Source organism: Carcharhinus amblyrhynchos, chromosome 2 (genome assembly GCF_965287045.1).
Source record: "Carcharhinus amblyrhynchos chromosome 2, sCarAmb.v2.hapA, whole genome shotgun sequence".
Lineage (NCBI taxonomy): Eukaryota > Metazoa > Chordata > Chondrichthyes > Carcharhiniformes > Carcharhinidae > Carcharhinus > Carcharhinus amblyrhynchos.
The window spans coordinates 26,876,885-26,902,448 of NC_137325.1; the positions used below are offsets into that span (position 1 = coordinate 26,876,885).

A 25,564-nucleotide genomic window follows, 5' to 3' on the forward strand; every position below is an offset into this window, starting at 1 on the left:
CAGTCTTGCATCCTATCTGTGTCTCGCTGCAACTTCTGACATCCCTCCAAACTACCCACAACACCACCAACCTTCGTGTTCTTGGCAAACTTACCAACTCATCCCTCCACTTCCTCATCCAGGTCATTTATGAAAATGACCTGGATGAGGCCACCTCAGATGTGTTAAAAAAAAAACCATCTGTGAGATGGTGCATGAGGAATTATAAATGTAGCAGCTTTTTAAACAGTGGTCAGGATTCACATGCATGAACGGTGATATGGATGCAAAATCCTGTAAGAATCAAAAACGACAATCTCAACAGCGAGAAGTCGTTTTCAGGCCAGGAACCTCATTTAAATTGATCAAGAACATTAAAGGGCTTCCCTGCCATATCTTCACCCCACATTTCACATTGGGATCATCAACGACGTTTACAACAGATTTTTAAAAATGTGAACCAAGCAGAGAAAATCCGCCAGGGGTGCACAGGTATGTATAGCCTCGGGGGGGGGAGGGACATGCCTGGCACTGCATCCTGACCAAGGTGACCTCGGGAGCTCCACTGGGGGGGGATGTCCTTCCCCTTTTTATTGGAGATTGCAATCATCCTGGATTCCCAGTATTACTTCAACTTTTTCCAGCACCACCACACTAGTGTGATGGTGTGGGACATGCCTTCTTTTTGTTTGGCCACACTGCACAGCATTCTTTGCCAATGAGCTGCATGCTAGTTTTGTCATGGTGACAGCCAGCCCTCTGCAAATATGGAAACATTTCACCCAGTATCTGTTACATAAAGCCTGCCAGAGAAGTTAGTCAGAAATGTAAGCACTTCCCTGTCACAGAATAAAACCTGGAGGGCCACAGGAAAATGCCAACAAGCAAAACTGAGAAAACAACCAGTGCAGGTAAGCGTTACGCAAGTTGGGTTGAAATAAAAATAAATGCAGAGCCCTTCGGAGGTATCCAGTAGTGAAATCACTGTATCAATAAGTCAGCAGTTTGCTCCATCTGATCTCGGCAAATTCGCTCTCGTATGCGTGCTGTGCACATATACACGGGCTGCAAACCAGAGCCATGACCCTTGTCATTAGCTGATATTCTCACCTGATAACAATCCTATGGCTTGTTGTGGTGGTTGCAATATAAAAAATACAGTTGGCAGAACAGTTGCATAGTTAATACATGGTCCTGGGCATTTATCTGCACAATGTGTTAGCAGCACTTTGAGAATGGAATCATTTTGTTTGCAGTACAATGCAAAATTGACGACTGCCCTCAAATATACATAAATTCAGTGGAACCCTGCACAGTGGGGAAAGCTGCAAGTTTGTGCTCTTTAGGAATGAAATAGAATTTTTTTTGTGTAAAAAGCTTCAGTGAACTTCCTTTGCAGTAGTGCACTGGACACTCAGGTTAACAATAGTAGGCTGCAAGGCGCCAGAGACACTAAATTTCAGAGCCAGTGTCATCTTTACTTCCATTGGCAACATTGCCCTTCATCTTGCTCTGAGATTTGCATTGTGGTATCAGCACAGTGGTTAGTCCTGCTGCCTCAGCACCAGGTACACGGGTTTCATTCGCGGTTGGGTCATTGTGTGAAGTCTGTACGCTCACCTGGTATCTGTGTGGGTTTGCTTTGCTCTGGTGCTCCAGTTTCCTCCCATAGTCCACAAGACGTGCTTGTTAGGTGAATTGGCAATGCTAAATTCTCCCTCAGTGTACCTGAACAGGTGCTGGAGTGGTGCAACTAGGGGATTTTCACAGTAACTTTATTGCAGTGTTAATGTTACTTATGACACTAATAAATAAACTTTTTAAAGCTTAAATTTCCATGAAGTCCTTAGTGAAGTGCAGGCCTCTTGGATGCTGGTCATCACTGAGATGTAAGTAGAACACCTGGGTAGATATTTTTTTTCCACTTCCCCCATCTGCTCTCTTTTCTAATCATAGAGTCCCAACAGTGCATAAGGAAACCATTCAGCCCATTGAGCCTACATCGACTTTCCAACAGAGCATCTTACCCAGGCCATTTCCCCCTGCCTTAGCCCTCATATTTGCCCCACTAATCCACCTAACCTACACATCTTTGGACACTAAAGGGCAATTTAGCATGGTCAGTCCACCTAAACTAATACCTTGTCTTGTTCTGTGTGATCTTTTTTCATTCACCCAATAATGTTCAACTGTTTGTGTTGTGCAGCACTACCATTGTGCTAAATGAGATTGATATTGGAGCAGAAGCAGGCCTTTTGGTCTCAAGCTTGCTCTGCCATTTAATTTAAGCCACGACTAATCTACCTCAACGCCATCTTGCTGAGTACTGAGAAAAATCTCCTTAAAAATCCTCCACTGTTCCTCAGCTGCCCTACCAAATAGTCTGCGCTCCCAGTCTACATTAGCCAATTCCGCCCTCAAACTATAGTACTCCCCTCTGTTCAAGCAGAGGACACTGATTTGGGATACTACTTTCTCACCCTCCACCTGTATTAGAAATTCAATCATATTGTGATCACTCATCCCAAGAGGATCACTCACAAGAAGACCTTTAATTCTACCTGTCTCATTACACAGACCAGATCCAAGGTAACTCGCTCCCTCATAGGTTCTGTAACATACTGTTCGAGGAAACTATCCCGACAGCATTTTAAGAACTCTTCCTCAAGTCCACCGCATCCAACTTGAGTCAACCAATCAATATGCAGGTTAAAATCCCCCATGATTTCTGCAGTTCCGTTTTTGCACGCATCCGTTATTTGCTTGTTTATAGCCCACCCCACCTCAAAGTTATTATCTGGGGGCAAAAGTAGGAACCTCTGCTTTTATCATACTCAATAACTAAGCCTCCACATTCCTCTGAGACAGAGAATTCCAAAGATTCACCACCCTCTAACAGAAGAAGTTCCTCCTCACCTTGGTCCTAAATATCAAGGGTAGGAGTCTTAGTTGTGTTGAAGAGCAGGGGGATCTTGGGGTCCGGGTCCATAGGACTCTTAAATTGGCCTCGCAGGTGGAGGACGTGGTCAAGAAGGTGTATGGTGTACTGGCCTTCATTAATCGAGGGATTGAGTTTAGGAGTCAGGAGGTAATGCTGCAACTTTATAGGACCCTTGTCAGACCCCACTTGGAGTACTGTGTGCAGTTCTGGTCGCCTCACTATAGGAAGGATGTGGAAGCTATTGAAAGGGTGCAGAGGAGATTTACAAGGATGTTGCCTGGATTGGGAGGCATGCCTTATGAAGATAGATTGAGGGAGCTGGGACTCTTCTCCCTGGAGAGACAAAGGTTGAGAGGCGACCTGATAGAGGTTTATAAGATGTTGAGAGGAATAGATAGGGTGGATTCTCAGAGGCTATTTCCCAGGGCTGAAGTGGTTGCTACGAGAGGACACCGATTTAAGGTGCAGGGAAGCAAGTATAGAGGAGATGTTAGGGGTAAGTAGGGTGGTGAGTGAATGGAATCGGCTGCCGTCGGTGGTGGTGGAGGCGAACTCGCTGGGGTCTTTTAAAAGACTTCTGGATGAGTATATGGGATCTAATGGGATTGGGGGTTATAGATAGGTCTATGGCTTAGTAGGTATAGAAGTGATCGGCGCAACTCGTGGGCCAAAGGGCCTGTTTGTGCTGTAGTGTTCTATGTTCTAAATGGCCTCCCTTTTATTCTGAGATTGTGTCCCTTGGTTCTTGATCCCCCTCCACCCACAACTGAGGTAAACATAGCTTCTGCGACTATTATTGAGCTCTGTAAGGATTTTATACCCTTCAATGAGATCACGTCTTATTCTTCTAAACTCTAGAAAATATAGGCGTAGTCTCCTCAATCTCTCCTCATAAGACAAATCCCATCATCTCAGGAATGAGCCTGGTCAGTGCACTCTATAACCAGTATATCCTTAGATAAGGAGACCAAAACTGCCCATTATACTTCAGAGTTGTAGTCTCATCAGTGCTCTATACAAGAGTAGCAAGACTTCCACACCTGTTCTCAAAATCCCTTGCAATAAAGGCTACATACCATTCCTAATTGCTTGTTGCACTGACATGTTAGTTTTCTGTGATTTATAAACAAGAACCCCTGATTCCTTTGGACAGCAATACTTCCCAATTGCTTAAGATTTAAGAAATACTCTGTATTTCTGTCTTTCCTACCAAAGTGGATAATTTCATATTTCTCCGCATTATATTTCATCTGCCATGTTCTTGCCCACTCGTTAAGCCTGTCTGTCTCCTTGAAGCTCTTAGCATCCTTACAATTTATTCCCAATTCACATTCCTATTAAGATTTGTCATCAGCAGAGTCAGAAATGTTACATTTGGTCCCCTCATTCAAATTATTAAGATTGTGAATAGCTGAGGCTGAAGCACTGATCCTTGCGGTACCCCAGTAGCCATGATGTGGATGTGCCGGCGTTGGACTGGGGTAAACACAGTAAAAGGTCTGACAACACCAAACACCAAAACCTGGTGTTGTCAGACTTTTTACTGTGTTTACCCCAGTAGCCACAGCCTGCTAATGTGAGAATGATCCATTTATCCCTATTCTCTGTTTTCTTACTCTTAATCCTCAATCCATGCTAGTACATTACCTCAATCCCATGAGCTCTAATTTTGCTGACTAACCTTTTGTGTGGGATATTATCAAAAGTTTTCCGAAAATCCAAATACATCTCATCCATTGATTCTCCCTTATCCAGTAACTTTCTCGTAGAACTCCAACAAATTTATAAAACATGACTTCCCTTTCATAAATCCATGTTGACTGAGCTCAATCCCAAAATTATTTTCAAAGTGCCTAATTATCACATCTTTGATCATAGATTCTAATATTCTCTCTAGCACTAATGTCAGGCTAATGGGTCTGTGGTGTTGCTCTTGAATTCAGGTCAATTGATGCCACAGACAATACATGGACAATACTAATTTCTTTCATGTCCTTAGTTTCACTAGCCTTTGACTTCCCAACATTTCAGGGGAGTTTCTTTGTATTTTCGCCTGTGAAGGCAGGCACAAAGTATTTGTTTAGTTTCACTGCCATTTCCAAATTACTAATTTAAATTATCCATTCTCTGCCTTTAAGTGGGCACACGGTTGTGTTTGCCAGTCATTTTCTTCCTAAACAGTTGTAAAAGTTTTAAGGCCTGTTTTCATGTTCCTTGCTAGATGACTTTCCTATTCTATTTTCTCTTTATCAATTTCTTCTTTCTCCTTTGCTGAATTTTAAATTGCTGCCCATCCTCAGGCTTACTACTTTTTTATTACAACTTTATAAGCCTCTTCCTTTTGATCTAATAGAATCTTTAAACTAAGTAGTGGGGGGAGGGTTCAGGGGTATGGGGAATTACAAAATCAAAAGTAAAGGAGAGGGTACGAGTGCAGATTAATGTTGAGGACGTTCAACTAGTTAAAGAAGTCGAGGGCTCAGGAGAGGTTAGTAGCGTTACAGCAAATCGGGTCCAGATGAAAGCTGGCGTAAAGACACTTTACCTGAACGCACGTAGCATTCGAAACGAAGTGAATGAGTTGATGGCACAAATCAGTACAAATGCGTATGATCTAGTGGCCATTACAGAAACGTGGTTGCAGGGTGACCAGGACTGGGAACTGAATAACCAGGGGTATCAGACATTTCGGAAGGATAGACAGAAAGGAAAAGGAGGCAGGGTAGCTCTGTTAATAAAAGATAACATCAGGGCGGTAGTGAGAGACAATATAGGCTCTAAGGAGCAAAATGTGGAATCGTTGTGGGTAGAGATAAGGAATAGTAAGAGAAGAAAGTCACTGGTTGGCGTGGTCTACAGGCCCCCAAATAATAACTTTGAGGTGGGGCAGGCTATAAACAAGCAAATAATGGATGTGTGCAAAAACGGAACGGCAGTAATCATGGGGGATTTTAACCTGCATATTGATTGGTTGACTCAAGTCAGATGTGGTGGACTTGAGGAAAAGTTCTTAAAATGCTGTCGGGATAGTTTCCTCGAACAGTATGTTACAGAACCTATGAGGGAGCGAGTTATCTTGGATCTGGTCCTGTGTATTGAGACAGGTAGAATTAAAGATCTTCTTGTGAGTGATCCTCTTGGGATGAGTGATCACAATGTGGTTGAATTTCTAATACAGGTGGAGGGTGAGAAAGTAGGGTCCCAAACCAGTGTCCTCTGCTTGAACAGAGGGGAGTACGATAGGATGAGGGTGGAATTGGCTAATGTAGACTGGGAGCGCAGACTAGTTGGTAGGGCAGCTGAGGAACAGTGGAGGATTTTTAAGGAGATTTTTCTCAGTACTCAGCAAAAATATATTCCGGTGATAAAGAAGGAATGTAAGAAAAGGGATAACCAGCTGTGGATAATGAAGGAAATAGAGAGTATTAAGTTAAAAACTGATGCGTACAGAGTGGCCAAAACTAGTGGGGAATTAGAAGATTGGGAACGCTTTAAAAAACAACTAAGAAAGCAATAAAGCAAGGAAAGATAGATTATGAAACTAAACTAGCGCAAAATATAAAATCTGATAGTAAAAATTTTTACAAATGTGTAAAAAGGAAAAGAGCGGCTGAAGTAAATGTTGGACCCTTAGAAGACAAGAAGGGGGATTTAATAATGGGAAATGAGGAAATGGCTGAGGCCTTAAACAAGTTTTTTGCGTTGGTCTTTACGGTAGAGGATACAAATAGCTTACCGAACATTAACAGTCATGGGACTGTAGGGGATGAGGTCCTTAAAATGATTATCATTACTAAAGAGGTAGTGCTTGGTAGACTAATGGGATTAAAGGTAGACAAGTCCCTGGGCCCAGATGGAATGCATCCCAGGCTATTGAAAGAAATGGCAGAAGTAATAGCAGATGTGTTAGTAGTAATTTATCAAAATTTGCTGGACTCTGGGGAAGTGCCGGCTGATTGGAAAACAGCTAATGTTATGCTGCTGTTTAAAAAAGGAAGTAGACAAAAGATGGGTAACTACAGGCCGGTTAGCTTAACATCCATAGTTGGGAAAATGCTGGAATCCATCATTATAGAAGAAATAGCAGGACACCTGGGAAAGAATGGTTTGATCAAGCAGACGCAGCATGAATTCATGAAGGGAAAGTCGTATTTGATGAAATTACTGGATTTTTATGAAGATGTAACGAGTGCGGTTGACAGAGGGGAACTGGTGGATGTGGTGTTTTTAGATTTCCAGAAGGTGTTCGATAAGGTGCCTTATAAAAGGTTGCTGCAGAAGATTAAGGTACATGGAGTTGGGGGTAAAGTGTTAGTGTGGATTGAGGATTGGCTACCTAACAGGAAGCAGAGAGTTGGAATAAATGGGTGTTTTTCTGGTTGGCAGTTGGTGACGAGTGGCGTGCTGCAGGGATTGGTACTGGTGCCTCAACTGTTTACCACATGCATAGACGACCTGGAGGAGGGGACCGAGTGTAGGGTGACAAAGTTTGCGGATGACACAAAGATGAGTGGGAAAGCAAATTGTATGGAGGATGCGGAAAGTCTGCAGAGAGATCTGGATAGGCTGTGAGTGGGTGAGGGTCTGCCAGATGGAGTATAATGTGTGAGGTTATCCACTTTGGAAGGAATAATAGTAAAATGGATTATTATTTAAATGGTGAAAAATTACAACATGCCACTGTGCAGAGGGACCTGGGGGTCCTTGTGCATGAATTGCAAAAACTCAGTCTGCAGGTGCAGCAGGTGATCAAGAAGGCAAATGGAATGTTGGCCTTTATTGCGAGGGGGATGAAATATAAAAGCAGGGAGGTCTTGCTGCAGTTGTACAAGGTATTGGTGAGGCCGCAACTAGAGTACTGCGTGCAATTTTGGTCCCCTTATTTGCGAAAGGATATATTGGCCTTGGAATGAGTACAGAGAAGGTTCACCAGATTGATACCGGAGATGAGAGGGTTAGCTTATGAGGAGAGATAGAGTAGATTGGGCCTATACTCGTTGGAGTTTAGAAGGCTGAGGGGGGATCTTATAGAGACATATAACATAATGAAGGGGCTAGATAGGGTAGAGGTAGAGGCAGAGAGATTCTTTTCACTTAGAAAGGAAACAAGAACTAGAGGACACAGCCTCAAAATAAGGGGGAGTCAGTTTGGAACAGATTTGAGGAGGAATTTTTTCTCTCAGAGGGTGGTGGATCTCTGGAATTCTCTGCCCATTGAAGTGGTGGAGGCTACCTCGTTGAATATGTTTAAGTCACAGGTAGATGGATTTCTGATCAATAAGGGAATTAAGGATTATGGGGAGCAGGCGGCTAAGTGGAACTGAACCACTTTCAGATCAGCCATGATCTTATTGAATGGCGGGGCAGGCTCGAGGGGCTTGATGGCCTACTGCTCCTATTTCTTATGTTTAACTTGTTAGTCATGGTTGCAACACAATTATGATTAAACTCCAAAACTTTAAAGCTGCATGTAAAATTCTATTATATTATGGTCACTCTTTCCTAAAGGTTTGTTCACAATGAGATTATTAATTAGCACTTTCTCAATATGCAGTACTACATCTAAAACAGCTCATTCTCTAGTTGATTCTGCAACACATTGTTCTAAAACCATCACTAATGCATCCCAGGAATTTACCCTCTTCAGCATTAGTACTAATTAGGTTTACTTACGGTTACCTTTATTACATTCATTTCTAGTTTCCTGATTTAGACTGTGCCCTACATTGCCACTCTTACATGGTGGCCTATAAATAATTCTAATGTTTGTTACCGCTTACTATTTCTTAGCTCCACCCAAACTCCAAATCTTCCAATCAGAGATTCCTTTGCAGGAATATAATAGTACTGATCACATTCTTTATTGAGAGTGTGACATCACCTCTTCCTTTTTGTCTACCTTTCCTAAATACCCTTAATTTCAGTTCCCAATTTTGATCACCATGCAGTCATTATGTCGTGACAATTTGGATATGAATCCATTAACTTCTATAGTTAGTTCATCTGTCTTGTGAATGCTGCCTGCAATCATATAGAGTGGTTTTAATTCTGTCTTATTTTTGGAATGCCTAGCTTTAACTGCTGGCAAATTTATATGTTTGTATGCTCCATCCCTTACTGACCCTGAGTCAAAACTGGGCATCCATAAGACATTGCGTGACATCATCAACAGTAGAATTATTTTCCAGCACAGCCCATAACCTTATGGCTTTGCATTTCCCGCTACTTTTTTATTCATTTACAGGGTGTGGGCGCCGCTGGCTAGGCCAGCATTTATTGCCCATTTCTAATTTCCCTTCAGAAGGTGGAGGTGAGCTGCCTTCTTGAACCCTTGAAGTCTATGTAAAATGGATACAATACAGTGCTATGTAGGAGGGAATTCCAGGATCTTGACCCAGTGAAAGTGCAGGAATGACAATGTATTTCCAAGTCAGGATGATGTCTGACTTGCAGGGGAACTTCCACATAGTGATGTTCCCATATGTTTCCTTGTCTATCTTGATGGCAGTGGCTGTGGAAGATGCTCCTGAAGGAACCTTAAGTTCCTCCAGTGCATCTTGTAGATGGTGTACACTGTGCATTGGTGGTGGAAGGAGTGAATGTTTGTGGAAGGGGTGCCAATCAAGCTGATTTGTCCTGGGTGGTGCTGAGCTTCTTAAGTGTTGTGGGAGCTGCACTCATTCCTTGCCTTGTGTAGCCTTTGTATTTAAATTGCTTGTCCAATTCAGTTTCTGGTCAAGTGTGGATTAGGACATGGACTGCTTCAGTATCTGAGGAAAGGCGAATGGTGCTGAACGTTGTACAATCATCAGTGAACATCCCCACTTCTGGCCTTTTGATGGAAGGAAAGTCATTAATGAAGCAACTGAAGATGGTTGGCCCCAGGATGCAACTCTGAGGAAGTCCTGCAGTGATATCCTAGAACTGAGATGATGGCCCTCCAGCCACCAGAATCATCATCCTTTGTGCCAGATATGACTCCAACCAACAGAGGGTTTTCCCCCAATTCCCATTGACTCCAGATCTTCTGTGTTATAGCTTTACCAGGTTGATATGCCTCTAGATATATCTCGTTGCTGCTCTGACATGCCCTCCTGCAGTCAACCAGGGGTTATCTCCTGGCTTGATGATAATAGTACAATGTGGGAATATGCTGGGCCATGAGGTTACAGATTGTAGTTGAATGCAATTCTGCAGCTGATGATCCAAGCACCTCATGGTTGGCCAGTCTTATGTTGTTCAATCTGTTCAAGATCTAACCCATGTAGCACATTGGTAGTGCCACACAATGCAGTGGAGGGTTCCTTCAGTGTGAATACGGGACTTCCACAAGGATTGTGGTGGTGGTCACTCTTGCCAACACTGTCGTGGACAGATGCATCTTCAGCAGGAAGGTTTGTGAAGAATACCTCTGTTTCCCTCACTAGCGCAGACCAAGTCTACATCCATGTCCTTTAGGACTCAGCCATTCAATCTGTAGTGGTACTTTTAGTGATGGATATTAAAACCCACCCACCCAGAGTACATTGTGCATTCTTGCCCCCTTCGATGCTTCCTCCAAATGGTATTCAACATGGAGTGGTACTGATTCATTAGCTGAGGGGGGAATGCTACATGGTAAACAGCAGAAAGTTTCCTTGCCCATGTTTGATTTGGTGGGGTTTCATGGGGTCCAGAGTTGATGTTGAAAACTCCTAGGGCAACTCCCTCCCTATTGCATACTATTGAACTGCCATTTCTGCTGCGACAGTGGGACAGGACATATCCTGGGGTGCTAATGGTGATGTCTGGGACATTATTTGTAATGTATAGTTCCATCAGCATGACCATTTCAGGCTCTTGCTTGGCTAATCTGTGAAACAGCTCTCCCAATTTTGGGGCAAATCCCCAAATGTTAGGAAGATTTTGCAAGGTCACCTGGGTTGGGTTTTCCTAAGTCGATGCCAGGGGGGGAGGGGGGGGGGGGGTCCGTCTAGTTTCTTTTTTTTTGGGTTTTTTGCTAGTCCATTTCAGAGATCGTTTAAGAGTCAACCACATTGTTGTAGGTCTGGAGTCGCACGTAGGCCAGACCAGCAAAAAGCTAAATCTTAGAAATGACATTCAGGCAACATTTGACAAAGAGAAGCTCCAAGGAACCCTAATAAAATCAATGGCAATTGGGGAAAACATAATGAAGCTACCATTAATTATCATAAAAGCCCATCTAATTCACTATTGTCTTTTGAGGAAGGAAATCTGCTATCCTTGCGTAGACCGGCCTGCAAGTGACTTCAGACCCTCAGTAATGTGGTTGACTCATAGCTCTTGAAGCAAGCCACTCAGATCAAGGACAATTAAGGAAGGGCAACAAATGCTGGCCTTGTCAGTAAAAGCCACATCCCCTGAAAGAAGTCATAACTAGCATAAAGGTGATCTCGGTTGTTGGGAGCACAACCATACACGTCCTAGGATATTGCTGCAGGAGTTGTTCAGACTGTCATTGAAGTCTCAGCCATCTTCATTTGCTTCATCGACTTTCCTTTCATCATGGTGGTTTGTTGTTTGTTAGTGTTGCCATCATGAGGACACAATTCTTATCACTAGTTATAGAGTGACCATTTGAGGAGGAGGAGGAAGAAAGGAGGAGGCGACCAACACAACCCCTTTGAGGCAGGAATGTGTGTGGTCAACCCGCCAGTAAATGCAGTCACAATTTCTCATTTACCAACAATCATAAATCTCACCTCTACTCTTACCAAAACAGTATCTGTTTTCTCACCATGCAATAATTAAAGTCACCACAAATTTCCAAACTAAACTTATAAATCAAGTCATTGTTATATTGAATATGTTACAGACAAGAGGGGGATTATTTTAAACAGCCCCGATTTCTCCTTTAACTACGTGAATGTAAACAATGAGGTGCTTTGGTTTCTGATTTCTCTTTTAAGTGGTGGCTTATTTTCCCAACCCTTCAGTTTGGCATGATGCAAACTTAATAATCTCACAGTGAACTCAAGACGAGATAAAATAAGAGGGTTGATTTATTTTACACACAAAATGCAGAAAATGAGTTTCCCATTTGAACTCGCACAGTAAATGAGCGATAAGGGAAAGAAAGGGGTGCAAGAAAAGACCAAGCTAACAACAAGAGTAATGGTTTCCCATGAGTCCAAAATCAAAAGTCTTATGGTGCATTTCTTTAGCGATTAGTAGACTGTTGTAGTCTTTCTCGAAGCACGGACTTCCATAATGGGAGAAGGCACGTAGAGATGAATAAGTCTCTTGAAAGCACGGATACAGAAGTTCCAATGTTCCAATGTTCCAGTAGTTCATCGTGTAGTTTGGGGTCAGGCAATACCTGGAGAGAGTTCTTTCTACAGTTATATGTTAGATGGTAAGATGGTGGTTTGCCTGGGTTCAGCTCCATACAGCAATATTACAAGTTCCAGCAGTTTAGAGGATGTCATGTGACGTACCTCCCACTACTTCTTTTGGGTGTTAGACAAAAGATGTATTTTCCCAGGGTTGGAACCTTAGGATGTTTAATTGAGGAGACTGGATTCCTTTCCCCTTGGAGGCATTGGGTCTCTGGTGGCCAGAGTTGTTCTTTAGAAATGTAGAGCCCCTGCCTAGTTTCTGAAGGGTAGAAATCCCTCTGGTATGAGTCATGGCTGGTGGGTAAAGCTTTGTTAATTTTTAAAATAAAAACAATTTTATGGAGTAGCCATATATAATTTCCTTCCTGTCTTCTGGCCAGGACACAGATCCCCCATTGGAGAAAATTAAATTAATTCCATTCCATTTGATTTTTTTACATGGCCTTGGAGAAGGAAGTGCAGAAGTGTACAGGTATTTTCTCTAATACTGGCATATCACTTAGCAAAGGAATTGAAAGTTCTCTGCTGCATTTTCTTCTTAGGTTTGAACCCTGGGACTGGCATCCACAAAGATTTTGTCTGGCCCTGAGATTGGAAGGTTTGGGTGACTTGGGGACTTTGAAGTTAATCTGCCTGGGGAAGTCTATTTAGTGCAGAAATTCTGACTTCACTTCCCTATGTTGGGGTCTGGCATTCCATCATCCTGATCTAGAGGTTTTCCAGGATGGTTAATCCCAAGGGTGAGTGATGGTTAACTTGCTGGAAGTGACCCAAAGGAGAGTGTTGGATACCTCACTGTGGGTTCCAAACCCTGGGATCATGGGGCTGAGTTGCTCTCGTCCAGCTTAGCTCTTGTCTGTTCCACTTTGGTAACCTGTAGGCTGATCTGTTTGCACATAGGGATTGGAGTTAGGTTGAAGGTCAGGTGTTTGAAAGGGAAATATTGATTTCTTTAGGGGTTTCCATTTTGAGGTCCTATTTGGACATTGCACAGCTTGAGTGCTCCAGCTTCTGGTGCTTGGTGCTTTTAGTCGGCAGAGCAACAGCTGGGCAGTTGGTCCCTGAAATGGGCTAGCCTTTCTGGACTGGAACGACAGCAAGTTGGCCTGGCAGGTGCCTCTCCTGCATCCATACTGGTTATTTAGCCTGGTGGGGTGAACGTGTGGTCCAATCTAGTTGTGTCCCCCTCCAGGCCAGGCGGGTGTTAGTCTTGACAGGGTAAACGCCATAGAATCTTTACAATGCAGAAGGAGGCCATCCAAACCATTGAATCTGCGCCAATCCTCCCACACAAGCCCTCCCCTGTAACCCCGTGCTTCGACTTAGCCTATACGCCTTTGGACACTAAGGAGTAATTTAGCATGGACAGCTTTGGACTGTGGAAGGAAACTGGAGCACCTGGAGGAAGCCATCTGATACAGGAAGAATGTGTGAACTCTACACAAGAAGTTACCTAAGGCTGGAATGGAACTGGGTCCCTGTTGGTGAGATAGCAATGCTAACCATTGTGCCACCATGCTGTCTCAACAAATGCTGAGAAAATGTTTTCCCTGAAGGGAGAGGGCATAGTCTCAGAGTAAATGGATGCCAGTTTAAGATTGAGGTGAGAAGGAATTTCTTCTGAGAGTTGAGTCTCTTTGGAACTTCTTGCACCAGAGAGCTGTAGAGGTAAAGTTATAAATTGAATCTTATGCCTGATATTTGTTATCATGCTATTTAAAGACAAACACATCAAGTTCAATTATTGTCTTCACATAATTTTTTTCTCTTTTAATAGATATTTTGCAACAGCCTGTGATAATTCAAAGTATTAGCCATGAAAAGAGTGTTATTTATCTTGATTGTTATCTGAGTCATGGAGAAGTAGAGGCAGTCTGGTGGATTAAAAATGATCACCCACTTCAAAGTGATGAAACTTACAAAATGTCCAATAACAACAGAACATTGACAGTAAAACAGCCAATGAACTGTGAGTTGTATACTTGTGTGGTCAAAAACAGGATCAGCCAGAAAGAATACACGCATTTGCTCATTCTTAATGGTATGTCTTATCATAGTTCTAATTTATGTTTCTGAGTGAAATGCAACATTCTCAATCTCTGTTTTTTTTTGTGCTGTGCGGCTAGTTCATTCCAATGTCTGCTATGCTTAAATTGTTTTGTGTGACGAGGTACATGCAAGGGTTCTTTAAAAGGTCAACTTGTAAATGACCTTGTGTTTCCAGGATCTTCCGGGTTGATGTGCAGCTGTGCACAAAAGGAATATGTTGGAAGTTGAGAGGCAAATGCATGTTGCAGGTTGTTATACTGCTATAGAGTTAAATGTAGCTTACTGCTGTGGATTCATGGGGTGGAATTCTCCCATAGGGACTAAGTCCCATAGAGGACTCAGGAGTATTTCATACTGCAGAGGCTAATGGAAAATCCTGCAGAATCTTGAGTGCTTGCTGTTATTAATTATGCGGGGTTTTTCGATGCCAAGAACAGCAGGGCAGACTGGATGGCGCACACCTTACCATCATATCTGGGTGCCGTATTTATAAGCTGCCTCCCTGTGCATCCCCCTCGACCCAGTGGCAGTGAGAAGGAGTGCTGTATACCCAGCTTATGAGAGGAGAAGGCTGAGCAGGGAATACACCCTGCATGGGCACAGCTCGCCAATGTTGTAAGTGCCCAAGCTATACAGCGGAGATCAGCCAAGCAATGTCATGAAAGGATGAGCCAGCTCATCCAGTTGCCAGGGTAAGAGAACTTTCAGCTGCTCATACCAACCACAATGAAACTAATGAATGTCAGGGTACATGTCCTCAGTGGCAACAACATTAGGTCATAGCCACACTTCAGCGCCTCTGAGATGGTGTACTTTTTTCCATAGAGATACCAATGCTGTACGGAAAGTGGGGGCGTTGGCAGAATGGGCTCAGGTGCAGAGGGCACCAGCAACCCCCACAAATGAGATGCCTTCCTGCATATGGATGGGCTCAGTGTTCTAGAGGGAGTTGGCCACAAACCTTCTAGAAAACTTAAGAGTATTAATGCTGTGGGTTTGTACATAGTGGGTTATTTCTAAGATTAGAAATATGTGAAATGAATGTAAAATAACTATGTACAAATGGATGCAACAAACAATTCCTCTCAAATCCATCTTTTCTGTTGCTTTTGAGCAGGATAAATTGAGGTATAATCTGCATGGAAGTGATAAGACGGGGCAGGGGATAGAGCTGGTGAAGGGCGTCCACATTTGAGGGCTCTCAGGGAGTTTGAGGAGAGGACAGCTCAGCTGGCAGGTATGCAGCAGGACTGACCAATTGGAAATTTGGAAATTGGAACTGGCCCTCCACCAGTGAGAATCCAGGCATGATGTAGAAAACTGAGAGCCAAGAATGCCTCTGTGTTGCAAGCAGCTGATGCTGTCATTCCTGCTCACCCCTCTCACTCTCACTGCCAGTTAGCCTAACTTCAGTTACTGGAAAAATATTAGAATCGATTCTTGAGATAATAGCTGCACAGTTGGAGAGTCATAATCTGATCAAGCAAAGTCAGCATGGTTTCATGAAGGGGAAATCATGTCTGAGAAATTTACTAGAATTCTTTCAGGTGGTATCAGCCAGTGTAGATAGGGGAGAATCAGTTGATGTTGTATATTTGGATTTTCAAAAGGCATTTGACAAGGTGCCACAAAAAGGCAATATCATGTCAGAGGTAATATTCTAGCATGAATAGGATTGGTTAACTAACAGGCAGCAGTGAATAGCAATAAGGGGTCTTTCTCGGGTTGGTAGGCTGTATGTAACCAGTATACTGCCACAGCTGTCAGTGCTGGAATGGTAGCTATTAACAATATTTATTAATGATTTGGAAGAAGTAACAGAGTGTACAGTGGCTAAATTCGCAGATGATACAAAGGTGGAATGGAAGGCAAGTTGTAAGAGCGATATAAATAGTTTTCAGAGAGATATTGACCAATGAAGTGAGTGGACAGAAAGTAGGCAAATGGAATTCAGTGCAGGAAGAATGTGAGATTGTTCACTTTGGAAGAAAGAAAGAGGGTGGATTATTATTTAAATAGAGACTTCAGAAAGCTGTAGCAAAGAGACTTGGGAATTTTTGTTCATGAAACCCAGAAAGCTAGCGTGTAGCCTTTCTGGCAAAGCTGGTTTTTATTTCAAGGGGGCTGGAATATAAAAGTAAAGAGGTGTTGCTGTAACTGTACAAGGGACTAGTGAGGCTAAATTTAGAACACTGAGTAGAGTTTTGGCCCCCTTATTTAAGGAAAGATGTATTATCACTGGAAGCAGTATAGAAGAGGTTTATTCAAATGATCCTGGGTGTAGAGGAAGTGCCTTATGAGGAACAGGTTGGGCCTGTACTCTTTGGAGTTCAGAGCAAAGTAATATGACTGAAACATATAAGTTCTTAGGGTTAAACATGGTATATACTGGGAGGATGTTTCTGCTCATGGGTAAATGTAGGTACTAGAAATATTGTCACAGCATAAAAGGCTGTTCATTTAAGATGGATTTGAGGAAAAAGTTATTTTCTCAGAGTGTGAATCTTTGGAATTCTTTACCCCCGGCCACGTCCTTGAACATTTACAAGGCTGAGACTGATAGTTTTTTAATCATGATGTGGGTATGCCGGCGTTGGACTGGCATAAACACAGTAAAAAGTCTGACAACACCAGGTTTTAGTCCAACCTATTTATTTGATAATATACTCACAAGCTTTCGAGGGGACTGCCTCTTCGTCAGGTGAATGGAGAGTTCTGGCCTCAGACAGAGCATATAAAGCACAGACAGTTTAGAGATTACTGATTAAAATGCGAATCCTTACACCTAACCTGCTGTTCAAGACCTGAAGTGGCTGATAATGTGAGTGGAAGGAGCACTGATCACAGTTTAAAGAGATGTGTATTGTCTCCAGACAGTACAGTAAGTGAGGTTTTGCAAACCCAGGCAAGTCACGGGGGTTACAGATAGTGCGACATGAACCCAAGATCCCTGTTGAGACCGTCCTCATGTGTACGGAACTTGGCTATCAGTCTCTGTTCAGCTGAACAGAGACTGATAGCCAAGTTCCGCACACATGAGGACGGTCTCAACAGGGATCTTGGGTTCATGTCGCACTATCTGTAACCCCCGTGACTTGCCTGGGTTTGCAAAACCTCACTTACTGTACTGTCTGGAGACAATACACATCTCTTTAAACTGTGATCAGTGCTCCTTCCACTCACATTATCAGCCACTTCAGGTCTTGAACAGCAGGTTAGGTGTAAGGATTCGCATTTTAATCAGTAATCTCTAAACTGTCTGTGCTTTATATGCTCTGTCTGAGGCCAGAACTCTCCATTCACCTGACGAAGAGGCAGTCCCCTCGAAAGCTTGTGAGTATATTATCAAATAAATAGGTTGGACTAAAACCTGGTGTTGTCAGACTTTTTACAGTTTTTTAATCAGCAGGGAAATTAAGAGAAGGCAAGAAAGTGGACTTAATGAGTGTTACATCAGCCACAATCTTGTTAAATGGTGGAGCAGCTCAGAGAGCTGAATGGCCTACTCCTGTTCCTATTTCTTATGGTCTTTCCAGTGCCACCATCAAGGAGAACATCAGTTAGAGGTGCTGGAGCCTCTCGACAGGGTGTCATGCAAGTCAGAGATCCATCCACCTGTGGGCTAAAGTGGTGTTGACCTGTGCATGCATTGCTCTCCCTTCAGGTATCCGTTCCCCTCATGGAGTCAAGCTGGGTCTTTGGGCACCCACAGGGAGGAGGAGCGGCAGCTGGACAGCCCTGAGACATTCACCCAGGAATCACAGAGGTTGTTTGACCCTTATGAATTCCCACCCCACCCCTGCCATTGACTCCTTTAACCTTGTCCTTGGTCACTGCAGGGGAGCAGCTGGTCTACAGGAAGACAGCTTCATGCCTTGGCTGTCCAGCAGACAGTCCATCAAATTCTTCCAAGGCAACAGAACCAACAAGTCAGCAGGTTGCCGCCACCCCTGCTGCAGATGTTGAGAGAGCTTCTAGAAGGAGCAGGCCCAGATAATCAAGAAATTGGCTGCGTGGGTGAAAAATTGATTGTCATATGATCCAGGCCAGATACTGGAAGGTGTTTTATGAAGATAGCCTAGACGCTTAGGGGGGAATATTCCTGTCTTGCCTGTAGTGGATGGAGGTGGGGTGGGGAGCGGGGGAGGGTGGACTATGCAAATATCTGTTGACCTAAGCTGGGATTTTCTAATTTTGGGGCAAGTATGGTCGGAAATCCCGCCCTAAGTTTTCTAGCCTTTGAATTTAGCATGAGTGAGCATAAGGTGTTTTACTCCAGGTATGATTCAAGTGACCCACTAAAAAGCTTTTATCAAATAAAGTTTATTTAAGAACATGGTTGATCAGCCAGTAGCAGGCTGAAATGCTGCTCTCAGTGAATCCGAGGAAATAGTGGAAAGTGACGTGCTGCTACCAGGAGAGAGTCTTAGTGAAGCTAAGTCCAACCAAAACTACTCATTTTGAACCTCACCCAATTGAACTATGTCACTCCCAGAGAAAGAAAAAGTCCTCTCATAGACTGAGACCATGATTTTCCCAAAAAATGATGGGCAAGAAAATCAGAGCAATCTGCACTGGTCTGTTCTGCATGGTCTGGACCACAATTGTCCCATGCTTTGCTGTTTTTTGGGAGAGTGGTGAATTGTTGGTTCTGCAAAGGGTGAGGCCTAAACACACTGGTGAGCCTGTTTGCAAGATGATTGGGTGCCATTTTGGAATGTACGCTGATCTCACAGTACACTGGGACGACCCCTTCCTCCCCCATGGATATCGGACTCCCCCACCTCATAGTCGGCATACTTCCCCACACCCTGACAGTTCCCTGCTTCATGACCCCTGCCCCCCGACATGTCCTCCCTTCATGATCTCTGGCATGTACTCCCTTTATGACACTGGCATGCACTCCTTTGATGATGCCCAACGTGCTGCCCCTTTGTGTTCCACCCCTGCGTGATATCCCCTGCAGGCCTCCCAACATCCCCCCCCCCCCCACCCCCGTTCATAGTCTCTGCTGAGGCCCACCACCTTGGCAGTGTCCTAGCATGCTGGCAGTGCCAGTATTGCCAGGTGGCACTGCCAGCCATGTCCCTGACCACTTGGGGGCTTCAGTGGCCTCTGAACACCCCCGGGCATTGCCGGGACCTGGACTGCGCTAGTGATTCTCATCAGACTCATGCCACACCTGAGCATTGGGTAGCACAGTGGCTAGCATTGCTGCTTCACAGCGCCAGGGATTCGGGTTCGATTCCCGACTTGGGTCACTGTCTGTGTGGAGTTTGCACATTCTCCCCATGTCTGCATGGGTTTCCTCCGGGTGATCCGGTTTCCTTGCACATTCTGAAAGACGTGCTGATTAGGTGCATTGACCTGAACAGGCCCTGGACTATGGTGACTGGGGGAACTTCACAGTAACTTCATTGCAGTGTTTAATGTAAGCTTTACTTGTGACTAATAAATAAACTTTTTAAAAAATCTTGAGAGCTGGGAGAATCTGGTTTCGAACAGGCAAAGCATATTTAAATGCTACTTTAAATATACGAATTGGTTTCACATCCTTTCTGGGTACGATCCGGTTTCCACCAATAGAAAAAGACCGAGACGATTGTAAACCATTTGGCACTGGCCACGCACAATTTTCCAGCTTCGGCGCGATCTGCGCCAGGTGCACCAAGGCCAGAAAATCGCCCTCTGGGTTGCCAATAAACTGTGTTAAAAATGTTCATTATTGCTAATGTTTTGAAATTGTATAAGTTCTCAAAGTACTGTGTAATAAGAGACTTAAAGATGGAGGGATGTGGTAGTTGGCTCCTTTAAAGGGCATGCGTCAGAAGGATCATGCGACCCAATTGCCCAATGAGGAATGCTCGTGGAGATCTTGGGGCAAAGTGTGGGCTTTTGCAGCCAGATTGAGCTGAGAATGAACACATCGACTGTAGCACCCTGTGCAGAGTTGTAAAAAGTAATAAACCTGTTGTTCTTTGTTAGCTAACTGGTGGTCACCAATTATTGCATTTACAAGGAACATATTTCAAATTGAAAAGTAGAATGAAAATTTTCAGGTAGTATCTCCTGGCTTCATATTACATTGCATTATGATCTATATTTCTGTGATTTATACTGAAATGGATTGATAATGGTTCTTCTTTCAGAATTGCTGTTACTGCATGAGTTGTCTTTCATGGCATCTCTGCTGGCTCTGGTTAGCACATCAACATCCTTTGCTATTGAAGGTTACATAATCTTTTTTGCCTTGATGAAGTACAAAGGTAAGAAATGCATTTTATATCCATTCTGTTTGCACATTTTTGTGCTGAAGAAATATTTCCAGACTCTTTAACTTATTGGTAAGCTGTGAAATGAATCTCTCATCCATTTGTTTGTGTTTCTAGTTCCAGTGCAACACATGAAACTCACTTCTGTTGTCATTGCCTTCCAAACACTTGCCTTTATCTTTCTGTTGATTGGAGCCCTGTTCTGTATTGTTGATCCAGGTAAGTATTTTGTTTATAGTTAAGTGCACTCACCAGCCACATTTCTATATCACTCACCAGATAGAAACATGGAAAGTCTGAAGACTGGAAGAGATTGTGGTGTCTGCAACCCATCTTCCTCTTGTCCCAGCAGTTGTAAAAGAGAGCACAATAATGTACACTTATGTGGTGCTTCGTCAGGCCCCAGGGCATTCCAGAGTACCTGATGTAGTCTTTGGAGTTAAACCACAGGAAACAACAAATTTGTCAATGAGCAGGTTATTTGTTTTGGTGTTAAGTTTTGTAAGTGAATTTATCAGTGTCACAAATAGGTTTACATTAACAATGCAATGAAGTTACTGTGAAAATTCCCTAGTTGCCTGTTCAGGTACACTGAGGGAGAATTTAGCACCTAATGCACCTAACCAGCATGTCTTTTGGACTGTGGAAGGAAACTGGAGCACCTGGAGGGGGCGCGTACAAACACGGGGAGAATATGCAGACTCCGCACAGACAGTGACCCAAGCCAGGAATTGAACCCAGGTCCCTGGTACTATGAGGCAGCAGTGCTAACCACTGTGCCACCATGCTGCCCTAAAGTTGATCATGCAAATAAGGAGCATGAGTCGGTTATTTGGCCCCTCAAGCCTGCTCTGTCATTCAGTAAGATCGTGTTTAATCTGATTATGGCCTCAACTCCACTTTCCGCCCCACCTCTTATACCCTTTGACACCTTTGGGGGCTGAACATTGGCCGGGAGGATTGTTATTTTTTTCAGCTAGTATCAAGAGATCTGATACACAAAAGACAGGAATCCATCTTAACATGCCAACAGTAAGACAATAACTCTGATGATGGAACTTTCTTTCAATACTGATTTAGAATATCTATTTCTAGCCAATGAAGTGGGTCTGACTTCATGCACTGATTTGATGGGTGTGAATGGTAAAGTGCAAGGTATGCTCTTTTCAGTTGCACCTGAAATTGAAGAGCCAGTGTCTTCCGTCATTATCCACCTCCCATCCTCCAGCCCACCCTGTCCATTTTCCTCTGAACGCAAAATGTTATAACAGTGATGTTCTAACAAAGCACTTCAGAATGTGAAAAAGCCCTTAAAGGCAATTAGTTACTATTTTGGGTCAAGTAGTTACTGTTTGAATGTAGTCAGACTCAGCACTCTGTCCATTTGATCTCTTACGTTCATCTAAACAGACAACAGATGGAGCCTCAGTGTAACACCTTATCTGAAAGGCAGTGTAGTATGTAGAGACTGAAGTATCACCCTGAATGACATGTTCAAACTCTGGAATAGGGCATGAACCCATGAACATCTGACTGAAATTGATGATCAGATTTTTCTCTGACATTGTACAATCTGCTGAATAACCCTTCATTTCACAAACACTTTATCTTGTCATTTTCCAGTGTATCCCGTAATATACAGAGCTGTTGAAGGATTTGGAATTTTCTTTGCTTCAGCAACAACCATTTATATTCTCTTCTTTTATTTGAAATCTGGTCGTCAAGTCAAAACTTCATTTCTGATACAGAAGGGTAAGTTTGAATGGTCACACTTTGTTTGCAATTGGTTTTTCCAATATTCTCTTTCTCTCTCTCTCTCTCTCGCCAACTCATTCAACTATCTTGTATCTGAAATTCTGGTGAGATCAGAAATTGAGATTGCTTGTCGATCTATCCTGTTTGCATTCTGAAGAAAGTTATTGGCCCATTACTTCTTGACTTCCTAGTGGCAGATTTAGGGGTACCCCAAAGATGGACTAAGGAATCTCTCTATGAAGTCCCTAGGTAAGCATTTGCACCACAATTGTCCAGAAGCATCACCTTGACCCAGACAGTTATGCAGTACTGGGAACCATCCTACAAAGTAATAAATCCCTAACTTTGAATGTTTCTGCCAGAGCTATGCTAATAATTGCTCTGAAAAAAAAAACTTTTTTTAACTTCAGTGTAACAATTTTAAGTACCCAGACTGATCCCCACAAGAGTCTGCTAACACTCTCAACCCATAGAGGACTCACCCATCTCATCCACTTGTTCCCCAACTAAGCACACCATTACGGTTTTCTCCACCTCAGACCTCCACTCCCAAAGAATTCTCCTCACTGCCTGACATGACTCCTTGACCTGATGAGGTTAAATCCCCTCCTGTCCAGCACCAACCTGAGCCCCCCAGCCTGAACCAGCTGGACCATGACCTTACCCGATTCCTCCCCTGCTGCCCGCACCCCCACCCCCAGTGACCCAACCCCACTCCACACTTCCCTGATGACTGACCAATCCCCCTGCCTAACCCCTCCCCTCACCGCCTCATTATCTGACCCATCGAACCCCCTACATTTGACTCCATCTCACACCCCAATATCCACACCCCAACTTCTCCATGACATTCCCTGATGTCAAACTCCCTCCAATGTCTGATTCCCCCAACTCAATCCCTACCCCTCCAAAGTCCTCCTTCTCCACCTAGCCAATATCTGATTCCCCTATTTGCCCTGATGTCTAACCCCCCTCAATGTCCAACACACCCGTACCTTTCAATGTTTACCTTCCTGCCCCAATATCTGACATTCCCCCCCTCTTCAAATCCCATTCGCTTACATTGGACACTTATCTTCACCCTGCCTTGTTACTTTCAGTGGGCCCTTTAAACCTACCTACTTTACGGCAGCAACTGCCATAAAAAGAACTGCTGTCCTCCTTCACTTTTTTTTAAGATTTTTATGTTGGGCTTTGGAATTTGTGTACTGCATGCATTTCATCTGCTTTGAGTCTTGGAATTCACATGAGGCAGGTGTCATAGATCTGCCTAGCAATAGCAGTAGCTCGCGTTCAAAGGGAATGATGAGATGTGACCTTTCCCAGTAAAGATATTAATAGACAGAACCAAATATAAATAGCTTCATCTGGAAACAGCTTACCTAGATGACTAAAAGATCAGCGGAGGTATACAGATGCTAATTTTGAGAGTCATAGAATGTGCGTAATACTGACAACCCAAATACACAAATGGAAAAATCACAGAGGAACCAGGGTATAATTGCCAGCAACTGCAGAAGCAGGCAGGCTAGTTTATAGCTGACAGGCTAGTTTTAATATCTAACAGCCAAGATGCCATTGTAATATCTAAGAGCTGGAAAGGCTATTTTAACATCTAAGAAGTTTTAGAGTCACAATACTGCAGGAACCTTTGTAAAGCCCATTTGCAACTCCTTAGATACCAAGCAATAATGTCGAGGCTTGGACTGACAAGTAACAAGTAACATTCACGCTACGCAAGTGCCAGGCAATGACCATCTCCAACAAGAGAAAGTCTAACCATTGTTAAGTCTGAGACGACTGGGGGTGGGGTGGCTCCCAAGAAGTCGAACCAAAGGTAAGCCACAAGAACAATAGGGCTTATTGAAGAACTGTACTCTTGCACTCTAGTCCTTGAGTGTCTGTAGGGGCAGTTTCCCAGGCAGATCACCTTACCCTCTGGGTCACCTGACTTATCCTCCTAAAGGAGCTATGCCCCACACACAACACTCTTCCCTTCTAAGTACCAATCTCCATAACAAACTATTTGCCTACATCGATAAGAGGATTAAGGGTCATGGGGAGCAGGCGGGTAAGTGGAACTGATCCACTTCAGATCAGCCATGATCTTATTGAATGGCAGGGCAGGCTCAAAGGGCTAGATGACCTTTTCCTGCTCCTATTTCTTATGTGCATGGTCAGAATAGCATTTCCCATCCACGAATACTAATTAACTATTTACACATCACATTAGCACAGTAATAACATTCACTTAACATTAAAAAGACACGATCAATCGGTCTAGAGGCCGACAGTTTTGTGGAGGTTATTTCCTGGAAGTGGGATTGGCCTTCGGTCCCTCTCCTGCGCTCATGGCTCTGATGATTCTTCCATATACGCATCATTCACTACTCATGACTCAAGAACCAAAGCTGTAGCCATATCCCCTGCTTCTTTCCACAAGAATCTCTGCCGGTTCTGGCTGAATTGTTTCCATCTCCCTGCTGGTGTCTCCACTCCTGCTGCTGCCAGTAATTGGGCACATGCCTATGCCATTGCAACTTGTCTTGCATCTCCACAGTGTAGGACATCGGTCCAGTTTTGGCTAGTGTTACTGCTGGAACCCACTTCCTACCCAGCACATAGTTCTTCACTAGTCCTATATCGTCCTTTGAAAAGGTTCTCAGTTTTGCATGTTCCGCTCACTGGTCCATCTGCCTCTCACTCGCCTGGTCTCTTCCAGCCTCGGTAGATCGAATATTGTCCATCACTATCTACCGATCATCAATGTCGTCAGGGAGCGTTTTGCCGTTATATGCGGTGTGTTTCAATACATATTTAAAAACTCTTTGCTTCATCAATTTTTCACCTTTTGCCACCTCCGAGCAGTGTTTCACCACTGCACAAATAGCTCCGCTAGATTGTTCATCGCCGGATGATATGGTGCAGACTTTACATGCCGAATGTCATGCAGTTCCAGGTACTCCTCGAATTCCCGTGACACAAACTGTGGCCCATTGGCACTTACCACTTCCTCCGGATACCTGAAACTGGCGAACATGTTGTCCAGTCTGTCCAGGATTGTCTGTACGGTAGTTGTTTTCCTGCATCTCACCTTGATTATACATCCATGACCACTAGTAACATGTAGTTTTCCACTGGCCCAGAGAAATCGATATGGATACATTTCCATTGTCCTTTTGGCCATACCCAAGGATGTAATGGCAAGG

General features: G+C 43.6%; 1 protein-coding gene across 1 annotated transcript; it reads left to right on the forward strand.

The window, feature by feature from the left end:
* Positions 1-813: 813 nt before the first annotated feature.
* On the forward strand, positions 814-23,684 carry LOC145359609 (uncharacterized). The gene is made up of 5 exons (XM_080214311.1): positions 814-890; positions 20,478-20,594; positions 20,718-20,819; positions 22,224-22,352; positions 23,611-23,684. Exons 1-5 carry the CDS (start codon positions 854-856, stop codon positions 23,682-23,684), a joined length of 459 nt encoding a protein of 152 aa, XP_080070437.1. The 5' UTR covers positions 814-853.
* Positions 23,685-25,564: the final 1,880 nt, after the last annotated feature.